We start from the raw sequence: 13,265 nt of genomic DNA, 5'->3' as shown, positions 1-13,265 counted from the left end.
CCCCTTCAAACTTTTCTCAAGATTCTCCACAAGAGGTTTAAAACTTCCTTCCTTTTTTTCCAAATGGGTTCATTTGTTAGCTACCTAAGAATACTCTGGACTGATTAGTCAAGTGCTAAAATCTATGAAAACACAAAGCTAAGTGGGTTCTTTTCAGGACCAAAGAGAGCTAGAAAGAAGTTCCGAAGAGCTAAATACATCAGCAGTGTGAAAGATAGTGGAAAGAAACAGGCAATCATAGAATCACTTAGGTCAGAATGAAGCAATGTAGGTAGAAAGAAGCAAAATTACGTGACTTCCAGGCTTAAAATTGTTAACTCAGGAAGCAAATATAGGTGTCTGCCCAGATGATTAAGTGGAAATACTGCTTTTTGACCTCAGCTGTACAAATATCAAACAACTTGTCAGGCTAAAGTAGAATGGGGTAGTGAATAGTACATAAAATACTCCCTTTTACAAACTTGTGATGCATCATAATCTGAACCCGTGTCAGTAGCATAATTGCTGTCTCAAAAGGGATATTTAAGAATTTCAAAGAGCTCAGAGACAGGAATCGATTAAGGCCTCAAAAATAATCTTGTGAAACAATACAGAAAAGACTAGAATTTTGGAATGGCATGAGATTTAGCCGCTAATAGCAAACAGTAAATTTAGGTAAATAAAGAACAGATAATTTCTTACCTTCATTACAAATTTGGTATTAAAAATCTGTATTTAATTCATATGCTAAATGTGAAAGAAATGTCTGGTCACCCTATCTGTGATCATTTTCTGGAACTTCCTGGCAGTCATGCATTGTTTTTACATACAGCTTTGCACCTTGATAATGCATTCCACACATTGACATCTATAACATGACAGATGTGTGAGCATAATTTAAGGACTTTGTTAATTGTTCTACGCAACAGATGACAAAGAATGGAACAGTGGAATCTGAAGAAGCCAATACACTGACTCTGGATGACATTTCTGATGATGATATTGATCTAGACAACACTGAAGTAGATGAGTACTTCTTTCTCCAACCCCTGCCTACAAAAAAGCGGAGGGCATTGCTGCGAGCTTCTGGAGTGAAGAAGATTGACGTGGAAGAAAAGCACGAGCTGCGAGCCATCCGCCTGTCCAGGGAGGATTGTGGCTGTGACTGCCGTGTGTTCTGTGACCCAGAAACTTGCACCTGCAGTCTTGCAGGCATAAAATGTCAGGTAAATGTCTGCATTATTGTCGTTATTTAATTATCTGGGGGAGGCAGAAGGCAGTGTGTCCATGTGCACGTGTGTACTTTCTGTTCAAGTTATAACTATTGGAAATTAAGTATTAGGCAATAACACTTGTGGATCTTCAACCAGTTTTTTAAGGCCCTGTTTTATGAGTATATAGTGAGCAATCAATACAAACAATCTCTTAAAGTATCTTTATTCATTTTATGATTTTAGGCACATACATGGTTTAGGGTGGGTTTTTTGTTCTACGCACGTATTCTGCTCCTGATACTTCTTTTTGGCCTTTATCTAAATAGGCAGATGCAGACAACAGAAGAATGAGTAGCCTGCAGATTTCAGAAGGGATATTACCTTTTATTTTATAGAAAATTAACAGACAGTCCAATTGTGAATTATAGTCCAAACTCCATGAGAAACAATGAATTACATTCTGCACTGCTGTCCTTTATATAACATGCATGATACTTAAAATCCGTGCATGATAAACTTGCATGTAGGCAATAAAAAGGTATCTGCTAATATAGCAGGTAAGTGTCTCCTTTTCAGACCGAGGAGGTATTTCATATTGTACATTTACATAGTGTCAGCTGTACGTGTCCCAAAATGTTCCCTAAAAGATGTTTCTGCTAGTTCTGCTGAGTTGCTGTTGTGCAGCTGAGTTTTCTTGCTGAATGCATTTTTCATCATCTCAAAAATCCAAGCTAAACTTCCTCTGCTATTTTAAATAATATATTCTCTTTGCTGTTCCTGTTTTCATCTCCACATGTGGGGAAGAGGTACTGGTTTGTGTTGTGTCCTCCTCTGCATATTTGATGTTCAGGTGTTACAGTGTAGATGAAAGTCACAGACCTTAGACTGTCCAATCAAACTTGCCAACACATTGATTCAGTCACATTTTCAAAAATTTAAAATGAATATTATTAGAAGTTCTATGCCCAGTCTGTTGAGCTTACATGTAGAATTGACTGGATTGCCTTTTAAAATGTACTGGAGTTTTTGTTCCTCTTTTCTGTGATCAGGTGTTCCCATGGGTAGCTTTGCAAAGGTTTCTATGTATCATTCATTTTGTTTGAACAAGTATCTAGTTTCCGTGGTTTTTTACCAAATTTTAAGATGCTTTCTGGTAATGCTTTTGCCTGGATTTGAGCATAAAATGAAGTAAAGCTGTAGCAGATTAAGAAACTTTAAGAAATTTTTTTAAGAAATTTATTTTTCGTTCCACTGTGTAATACTTTCACTTACGGAACAAAGTAACTTTTTCCCTACTCTGCAATAGTGGAGCATATCCAGGCCCCTTACTTTTCTCTCAGGACTGCTAAATCCCAGGGCTGACTCCCTCAGTGATTGTTAGCTTTGACTAGTCTTACAAGGATTTCTCAAGGTGAATCCCACTTCACCACTGCATTTCTCTGGGCTGTCTAGGTTCTGTCATGTCACCAGGCTTATGCTTCCTGTTGTTAATCTGTATTCTCTTTTTTAAAAGGTGGATCGTATGTCTTTCCCATGTGGTTGCACTAAAGAAGGGTGTAGCAATACAGCAGGTAGAATTGAATTTAACCCTATCCGTGTACGAACTCACTTTTTGCACACAATAATGAAACTTGAATTGGAGAAAAATAGAGAGCAGCAAGTTCCAGCACTCAATGGCTGCCACACTGAGATAAGTGCACACAGTAGTTCCATGAGTCCAGGACCCCATCCAGTTGAATATTCAATTGCAGAAAATTTTGAGATTGAAACCGAACCCCCGGCTGCAGTTATGCATTCTCAGTCAGCTGAGGACATGGACTGCCCAGGGGAAGAGGAGGAAGAGGAAGATGGGAGTAGCTTTTGTAGTGGAGTTACAGATTCTAGTACACAAAGTTTAGCCCCTAGTGAATCAGATGATGATGAAGAGGAAGAAGAAGATGAGGAGGAAGATGAGGAGGAAGAAAAAGCAGATGATTTTGTAGAAAGCATGAACTCCCATGCTGATATGGTGCCTCTTCCTTCTGTCCTTTGCTACTCTGATGGAACTGCTGTGCATGAAAACCACTCTAAAAATGCCTCATACTATACTAACTCTTCAACTCTGTATTACCAAATAGAGAACCACGTTGCTGGCACTGCTAACCAGATGGGTGAGACTTACTCAGAAAGGGATGCTGTCAAGAATGGTAGTCTTTCTCTGGTGCCTTACAACATGACTTCAGAACAGTTTGTTGACTACACGCGGCAATCAGAGGAAACTTTTAGCAGCCCTCATTACCCTTCTGCAAACCCCTCAGTGATTGTTTGCTGCTCATCTTCTGAAGGGGATGGCAGTGCTCCCTGTAACAGTTTATACACTGAGCATAGGCCGAGTCACCCGCCAGTGGAATTTCACTCATACTTGAAAGGTCCTTCTCAAGATGGCTTTGTTTCAGCTTTGAATGGCGACAGTTGTGTGCAAGAGCACCCTGCTGAGAATTCACTAAACCTTCCAGAAAAGAGCAGACTGCACGAAGAGTGCATCAAATCACCAGTGGTAGAGACGGTACCTGTTTAATATTAAAATTATTCTAGGACTGACTTCCTGTGTTAAAATTCACTCCCATTGGATTTTCCTAGAAACTTACTTTTTAAGAGGTAGACAACACTTGGACTATAGTCAATGTTCCAGACACATTTTGTTTTCTCAAGCTACACTGGCAGTGGTATTGCACAAAACCAGTTCATGTAAAGATTTAAAAATAATCAAACCCTTTTTTGATAAAAATAAAACATGTAAGTAAAAACCACACCCAACATATTTCAAAGTAGCCTGCCTATGAACGTGTGTGAAACCTGCCAAGCTAACTGAATCAAAGCTTCATGTTTTTGACTGTCGGGCCTGTGCAAGATTGTTAAAAATGATACTTTGAAATAATAATGTTTAGAGTCCTAATTTTCAACATATCTGAAAAGATGGTAAGTTTAATGTAAAAGTAACTACTGTACAAAAAAGTTTTAATTGTTCTGTACTGTATGTATTTTATTTATGGTAGTTTAAGATTCATGTTTTGATAAAAATGAACAGCATGTTCATTTGAACAGAAGATCCATAGCTAGTTACAAAGAGCATGTCCACTTTTCATCTGGAGTACCTTGTATTCTTCCTTATTTTTTCTTAATACCATTTCTGATAAATCATCTTGAAACACATTTTTAGAGTGTACTATTTTCTCTTTTACTGTTCTTGACAAACAGAAGAGTCAGAAAGGGGGCATTTACATCTTCTAGAATAGAGAAAGGTAGACAATCCTCCATTTAAAACTAAAATCAGTGGCATTCCAGAACTACTATCCCTCCCCAAAGAAAAACGATCTTGTATATAATGGCAAAGTAGTAGCTTAAGCTCGCACAGCACCTTCAGCCCAACCACCGTTCAGATACTTACGCACTTTAGTGCCATTTTGCAGTACTGTATGAACTGCGGGAACTGTGAACCTCTTTGGAGAAATGCCATAGCTCCAGACTCTGAGGCAATGTAAGATCTTAAAATTCATTGTAACAAAACCTGTACATTTTTCCCAAGCCAGTTTATGAATATGTCAGTATGCAATTTATAAAAGCAGAGCCTTACTGATCAAAGTTTAAATAAAGCATGGAAAAAAAAGTGCAAGTGTCTAGATTGCCTAAATTTTTACAAAGTATGAGACTGGCTTTTGTGGACTTCTGATTGTATCTCAAATTTAGTATCATTTGGTCTTATTAAGAAACAGTACATTCAGTGAGGAAAATTATCTTCAGAAATTTTGTATCTGCGAAAGTCTGCAAGCATAAGAACTTGTGCGTCATATGGATATCCATTACCTTGTGGTCCACTTGTTTTTAAATGAAATGGGAATTAAAGTACCTTTAAGTTATTAAACAACCTTGCTTTTGTCTAGAAAAGGAGACATGGGAACCAGCTTTTCTCTGCACTGGTAATTCTGCACTGCCTTATTTTGATTTCAAAATTATTTCAGCATTTTTATTCTTCTAATACTGAAATTTCATTTATTATACATCAAGTAGTTGAAATGTAGGCCTGTCTTGTTTGTCAAAATAAGGATCAGCATCTTTGTTTTTATCTGTGTCAAATCTAGATGGTTAACAGTGTGCATGTAAACACAGTGTAAATTTTAGCTCTGTAACAGTGACTCTCCTGGTTAGAAGCTCTTTAAAACATCATGTACAGTACTCCAGTAGAAAAACTGCCAATGTAAAATATGCTTTAAAAGAAAAGAGCTAACTTAATTGTTTTTATATGAAATCTGGGCAAAGTGATTTCTCATATTTATGCTAAATTAGCAAAATGTTTTTACTCCATGTAGTAGCTGGAAAGGTTTTTTATTTACTTGTTTCCACAAGAAGTCCTACATGTTTTATATAAACTCCATTGAAAAGTCTAGTTCTCCAGGGACTGGATTCCAAACTTGCAACGTATTCCATCTCCTGGGAAAGCGCACTCATGTTGGTTATCTGGCTGAGCAATTCCGCAGCCTCTGTTCCTCGTAGTCACAGACCACTCTAGTCTCTTTCTCCTAAGGCTGAGTAGCCAGGTAAGTGCCTGTATTCTCCAATGCCATACAGCAAATACCCTTGATTTTTAAAGAGAAACATGCTAGTCTTTAAAGTTCTGCACTTAAATTATTCTGTTCAAGATATTTTAAGGGCAAATGTAACGACTGTATATATAGGGGTTTTGCTTTAACACAGGCTTAAATTAGGCACTCTTCCTCAACACCAGCACCAAAAGCACAAATCTCTTCTGCTTGAGCTGGGACGGTAGATGAGGATCAGTAGCAGCTCTTTCACCTCAGAGTGTGTTGGAGAACCACACACACTTTACTGGGGTATTTCTCTCAGGGGAGTTAATGAAATCTTTCACTTTGTTATTCATGCCCTTACTGAGCAATAAGAAATTATTTTCTTGGCCCCTGTGTTTTCACATAAAAAAATACCTTTAATAATAACAGCAAGCACAGTAAGTGATTAACTTTATAAAATACATCTCAGCTAGCTTTAAGTACTGAGGTGATGTTTATTTACCATTTCCACTGGCACAGATTTCTGATTCCAGTTCTCCTTTTAGGATCTGTAAAAGCTTCTGAGTATTTGGATGTGTATGTTCCATGCCATTGGGGCATCAGGAGTGACCACAGCCAAATTCTCTAAAGCCTGCAGTATGGGCTAATAAGCAGTATCTTGTAAGAGAGAGGTAGAGGGAGCAGGGACTATATAAAGCATTTGTGATACAGTATTTTCCCGTGTTTGAAGTAGCTTATTCCTGGGAGTCAAAAATTAAAATGTGCAGAATAAAGATTAAGTTGAAAAAATATTCGTAGTTGACTAAGTGGTGATAATGTAGCTAGTAATACCTTTCTTTTGATGCAATGTGATGTTTGTTATCAAGAGTTGATCTCAGGATACACAGTAAACAAATCTTAAGTTCTTGCAGCAAGTTGTAAAGTCAAGTGTGTTTATGATTCATGGAGAGTTCCCGGTAGCTATGACTAACAATACCAACAAGCCTTCTAACAGAGATAAACTCATCTCTGTGAGTGAGGAAAAAACCCACCAACTCCTTTTTTCTTCAATACAGGCTAAACCTGTTGCCCAGCCAAATCCATGCCAGCAAATAACAAAGCTAAAGCCTTTTCTAGCATGTGTAAGTTGACTAGAGTGAAAAAAAAAAAGTTGAAACTCTGACCAAAACAGGTGGATTAATTTACCTGAAATCTAGAGTAGGATGTAGGAATCAGGTGACAGTCAGGTATCCCATCACTTGATCACTTTGATGTTTTGTTTAGAGCAAAAAACATAACTCTTCTTTTAAAGAAAAGCAAGATCATGGGATGGAATCCCTTAAATCACAGGATCAAAAATATTTTAGTGTTATTTTCTGGGCTGGTATAATACATGCTGTGTCCCATTTCCTAGCTGGTTAATATTCATGTTGATAACCAGTCCTTTCATTTTGGGCAGGCTGTTTCTGTGTGGTAAAAGTATTACATTACTAAATGATAACCAGCAGTATTTGCTTCTGTGTCAACAGAGTGTATTATTTGTGAAAATACCTACTTTACTGGTAATCTCTATCAGCTTTATTTCCAAGATATCTGGCTACTGATAAACACTCCTAAGAAGCCAGGTATATATTTGTGATTACAGAGCATGGTTCAGAAAAATGAGTCATAACAAAAGTGTTCTCCTCTCTCGAAATAAACCAGAATTTTCACACAGACCATCACTGGAACAGCCCCTAAAAGCAGATGCCTTTTTGCCTGTAAGGTGAACTTCACCTCTCTTGGGAAAAAGTGCATTGTTAAATATATATAAAGCTTTAATTGATGTTAGACATGAAATCAGAACTTTTTTTGCACACTTAGAGCAATTGCAATTGTTGCTTAAGAGCTATAACTCATCTCCATTGAAATGTCCTTAAAATTAAAAGCTAGAAGTTTCTAATAGTTTCTAATATTCTTTGTTGAGCTGTATGCCACTTGAATCAGAAAATTCTAGATTTTTAAAGCTCTACTATTTTTTATTTATACAAATTCCTGCCAGTAAATTATAATTGTAGTTGATATTTTTTTATTTTAAGCCATTGGATCCACTCCATAGTAACTATCACTTGATACAGCTAAGGTTCAGCTGCTCCCCTGCTCTGTTAACAGTGGGATCCTTCCTGTAGTCCAAGTGCTGCAGGAATCCCATGTAGTATTGATGGTCCTGTTACTCACTAGATTGCTCACTGATCCCAGTCCAGATCCAGCTTCTAACCTGATCTGGGGGTTTTATTTCAGTAAATGTGCTAACAAACTGATAATGTTGCTTTCGCTGCCTCCCAGGGAGTACCTCACAAACACAGCTGCTTTGTTAAAGATTGTATACGTATATTTGTATGCAAAACAGAACGTGTAAGGGTTTTTACTAGTTCAGGTGTTCCTGACAGATAGAAATGTTTGATGGATAGAGAGTACTGGGCTAAGACAGAGGAAACTGGTTCTGTTGGCTTTGCCTTTGTCCTGTTGTGTCGTGTTCTCTGTGCTCTGGTTTGTAATATACTTGGAGATACTGTGATAAAACATAATTCTATAGAACAGGCAAAATACCTTTTTATTCGTCTTGTTTTGGCATCCTAACTAAATTTTTGTACAGCAGACTATGCCCATTTCCAAATAAAGCCCAGTCCAGCTCAGAAGTGACCAGAAGTTTTTTACTAATGTGAAACGCAGCTAAAACGAACTCTCCTTTCCTTGGACTGGATTAGTGAGCAAAGTTAAACAGTAAATTTCACAGTGAAAATTAAAATAAAAGCTGTGTTGAATAGACAACATTTACCTGTCTAGTGCTTAACATTTGAGCAGCGAGATTGTAGTTCGCCTGCAACACCATACTTGGCAGCAACAGGCAGTCTTACTCCTCTTCATGTTGTCTTCTTTTGCCAGCTGAATTCTCTCAGTTGAAAGTCGTTTGTAGGCTGCTCCTGTAGCAGAGGTGGTGTCCTTAGTCAAACATGAAGCAAGAGAGACCCATATCCTTTAAAAGGCATTTGCTAAATAAGGATCTCCACTGCTACAGCTTGTGAGTTGTACAAACTGATGTTCATTGCACCAATTATTTCCTGAAACAGTCAGGAACAGAAGAGGATGATAAGGATTTGGGGGTGTTATGCTTTCCTGCTGAGACTAAAGAGTAATTCTGTCATCTGCTTTATTATGGTTGCAGGACACTTGATGTAAAATACTTTGAAAATCTAGAATTAACTCAGAGAATATATTCTATATAATTTATTTCTAAAATATTAAATCTGATTACTATTTTTTTAAAATGGTAGAAAGCTGTTATTTTCAAAACAGAGTCTAGTTCACTTACGTGTTCCTTGGTATGAGAAATCTCAGCATTTGCCTTTTCAGTGTTTTGAGGTTTTTTAAATATTCCTAATTTTGCTATTCTCTGTAATCATTTTCCATGTGCAAATTACTGTCCATTTTCTCCAAGAAGTGTCAAATCCAAAGCACGAATACTGTGAAGTGATAAAGTGCAATATAGTTTTAAAGATGTCTGAGTGAACACATGCTTGAGTTCTTCACAAGTTCTTCCTCTTCACTGTCTCTCCCTCTCCTAAATCCAAGGCAGCTTTTAATTTTGTTAATAATATATGTACCAGAGTATTGTTTCTACTTGAGGAGGAAAGTCATAACATCCTTGAGGACTTTTCTGCTACCATAATGGCTGATACCAAGAATTTTACTTTTTATATGAACATCCCAATTTATGAAATACCTGTTTTTGCAGCCTTAGTGTTCTCTTTTTAATTCCTCCCTTCCTTCCTATTGGTGTTTGGTGAGGTCTGTTTCACAGTAAGACTTTTCATTAAAATCGAGCACAAAGGCAACTCTTAAGTGTCCTTTGTGCTGTGAATGAGATCTTGAAAAGCCAGGTTGAATGGGGTTTGAACAATGTGATCCAGTAGGTAGCAGCGGGGCTTGGAACTAGATTATCTTTAAGGTCCCTTCCAAACCAGGCCATCGTGTGATTTGAAGAGTTAAAATATGTATTGCTATACTCCTGTCTTCAAGGTTAGGCAGACACCCACCACTCAGAAGGTCCCACTGACTGGAGAACCGTATTCATGGTGCTCTGTGTTGCACATTTGCAGCTGAGATCATAGTCCTTCATCCAAGGCTGGGGGTGAAACAAAAAAACAAAAGTCAAAAGGCAGATTTTGTCTGCTATTTATGCAATTATTTTAATTTGGACCTTAGCAATGACACTTCTGTTTCATTAATTAATGTCCAGTAGAACCAAGGTAAAAGAAGTCTGCCTCTCATGTACATTTTTCTCTTAACTTCATTTTTCCAACAAACCATGAAGATGGAATTAGCTTTTCTTGATAGAGATAATGGTGGAAGATAAAATTGCACATCATTGTTCTAGTAACAGGATCAAGAAAATTCTTTATCTTCAAGCACTTGAGTGAGTGCAGGGAGGATAGAAAGGACAGTTAGAAAAGACAGAGGAAAAGAAAGATGAAGGCAAGAGGCAGATGGATGAGGATTATTTTTCTTCTAAAGGGAAAATATAAAGCATATTAAGAAAAACCAAAAAACAGAAGGAAAAAGGGAAATTAAGATATCTTCAAAGCAAGGATGGAAAAGTACATGGACATTCACTACAAGCTTGCCCATGTTAGATCATAATATTGTTTCTGATATTTAATGTATTGTAACCAAACATGAACTCAGTGGAAACAGGAAATGACATTTTTTCCAGACCAGAGTTACACAGGTGGCCATTAAATAAAAGACTTATCCAAATGCATGGGGTAAAAAACTAAAGAGCAACACCCTGGAAGTATTGCTACCATGTCACTCTTTGCTGAGGGCAATTTCAAAGACAAGTTCAGTATCATTTTAGTTAACTCTGCTCCCAGGCACATATTCTCATATAGCAGTTTCTCAGCTAACAAGAGATGCTAAAAGCAAAGACAAAACGTCCTTTTACCAGCATTTTATCTTGGGCTTTTCAAATGAGACTTAATACATTATGGCAGGTAATTATTTTAGATTTTTCCATTTTAAACTTTTAAAATATGTTCTTAATGAAATTTTGGGTTGGATTGTGGATGGAGGTTAACCTTGCTGGGGTAATGGAGGAATCACTGTAAAGAACCATTTGTGAGTCTTAGATACAGATTTGGCACCAGTTTTCAGCTTCTTGAAAAGATCATCATATGCACTGGCAGCTGGTTCTCTGAAAAACCAGAAGCAAGCATGCTGGGTTTTTTCAAACCATTTCACACAAATTACCACAACTTCCGGTCTCAAATGCCCATGTAAACAAGACTTACTAACAGGGCACTTCTTTTAATTGACTGATTGTAGGCACTTCTATGGAAATACGTCTGAAGTGTAGTTTGTGAAATATGTTTAAAAAGTGTTTGATGTAAAATAAGCGCTAGACATTTAACAGTGCAAAAATAGTCAAAATCTGTAGATTACAAAACTGTTCCTAAGATCCTCAGCCTGTAATATTGTCTTAGTAAAGTTGATCTTTTAAGTTAAATGGCATTCTGGTGTAATAAGCTTTTACAAATAAAATTATTAATACAAATGTACTGGTTAATACCTGTTAACATAAAACATGGCAACTGGTTATTTTGATTTGTTTCAATCTACAACTAATAGAATTTTGTGAAGAAAACACAAACAGAAACACATCACCTTTTATATGTTTAAAGTGTTTTGTTTTAACAGACTACATTAACATTCACACTGTCTAGTCCAGCCCTGTCTTTTAGGAGGTTCATCTCTCTCTGTATACATACATACATACATATATATATATATATTCCCAAAATAATATGAAATTGCTTTTGAAATTTGTGTTGGCAATTGGTAAATAATACACCATGGCATAAACTCAAAAGCACTTAAGTTGATTGTCTTTCAGACAGGTAATCCATTGAAATGGGACTAGTAAAATTGTGGTGTAATTGCAGCCATTAGTTTAAAATTTGTACATTACTTCTAACTTTTACTAATTTCTGAGAAAAGTAATTATGTTACATACGTAACATTTTCCATTACAGATGATCTTGCATACTAAAATTATGGAGGTCTCAACAGTTAAGCAAGAAATTTAATTGGACTGCTGCTTTTAAACTGTTTGAAGAAGCAAAGGGAAAGTTCATCTCAAAATCTGTATATGGAAATAATTTTAAGCTTCATGAACTACACATTTTCCTAATTTCCTTTTTTTGAACAAGTTGCAACATCAAAGATGCCAAAGGGTAATATAAGCTACAATAATATTCAACAGAACTTAACCTAGATCTTATGTTGTAATAATTTATTCAAATTAACTGTATTCTTCTGTATTTATATTTTCGGTATTTATTCAGAATGATATGAAATTTGATGTATTTATTGTGGCTTATTACTGCAGTGTATATATTACAAAAATGAGCATTTTTAAGTCTTAACATTAGTTTTTCTGTTAATTAGTGGTACTTGTATCAGCTGTATTTTTATTATATATTGTACAATATATATTGTCCATTTGTTTGCAATGAAGTAAACCAGGTTTCTACATTACATCCTGGCTGCCAGTGCATTGTGCGTCTTATTTCTGCCATGCAGTCACTAGAGAGCCTCTCAGCTAAGAGAGCCAGAATTAGTACTGCACCTCCTCCCCGAGACCTGCAGAGCCTCCAAAGACACTCTGTGAAATTTCACGCATTTCTGCCATTCCTGATAGCATAAGGAGAAGCAGTTTGTGTGGAATTTGTGTGTGTGTGGTTTTGTTTTTAAATATTTGTATGCCAATTAAAGAAATAAACAGAAATGCCTTCTTAGGTATATCTATTTGCCCTTTAATGATACTTCTGCCTACAATTTTCTTTGGCCAGTGAAATATTGTACATGATTCATCTGTGCCTATAATTTTCATAATAAGGCAATGAAACAATTGTTTTCAACAGCTGTTGGAGTAAAATTTTGCAACAGCTCTCCCTGGTGGACAATTTGCAGTAATTTCATACCTCAAATAATTTCAATGGCGACATTCAAAAGAATACTAAAAGAATGCTAAATTTCAGGACAACTGCTTATTTTGAAAACTGATGATCAGCATTGCTTCATTAAGAAAATAATTAACAATCACAGCACAATCTCTGGTGTATTTTTATTCTGGTATTTATTCAAATTGAGCTGTACATTTATAAAAAGTTGTCCTTAAGTTTGCTTATATGATAAATTACATATAGCTAAATTATTTGTATCTACCAAAACTGGTAAAATCAGATAGTGTTCTCTAGATTATAAAAAAGTTCTCACAGGAATTATGGTATCACTTGGTTTTAGTTTGTTGAGAATCCCACATGTGTTACCAGACTCTTGGCATTGCCATGAACTGTTGGCTAAAAGGGCTGCTCCAGGACTTGCTAAGCCATACTGACACAAAAAATGTTGTAAAACAACTTTCACCACTGGTTCTAATTCAAGATCCCAGGATGCCCATTCAGAAGTGGGAAGATTTAACTCTTAAGTT

The 13,265-nt window shown here is 36.4% G+C and overlaps 1 protein-coding gene across 9 annotated transcripts in view; it reads left to right on the top strand.

Annotated features, from left to right (window-relative positions):
• CSRNP3 (cysteine and serine rich nuclear protein 3) overlaps positions 1–12,580 on the top strand; it is a 97,794-nt gene extending 85,214 nt beyond the window's left edge. For all 9 annotated transcript variants that reach the window (XM_085066583.1, XM_085066587.1, XM_085066588.1 and 6 more), the window contains 2 exons: positions 909–1,205; positions 2,707–12,580. In XM_085066583.1, coding sequence (XP_084922709.1) covers positions 909–1,205; positions 2,707–3,750 — 1,341 coding nt within the window. In that variant the 3' untranslated portion in view covers positions 3,751–12,580. The remainder of the gene's footprint in view (positions 1–908; positions 1,206–2,706) is intronic.
• The last annotated feature ends 685 nt before the right edge of the window (positions 12,581–13,265 follow it).

This window comes from Lichenostomus cassidix, chromosome 7 (assembly GCF_008360975.1).
Source record: "Lichenostomus cassidix isolate B80296 chromosome 7, HeHo_3.0, whole genome shotgun sequence".
Lineage (NCBI taxonomy): Eukaryota > Metazoa > Chordata > Aves > Passeriformes > Meliphagidae > Lichenostomus > Lichenostomus cassidix.
Note: the sequence above shows the minus strand (reverse complement) of the source record. Positions and strands in the feature narration are given on the sequence as shown.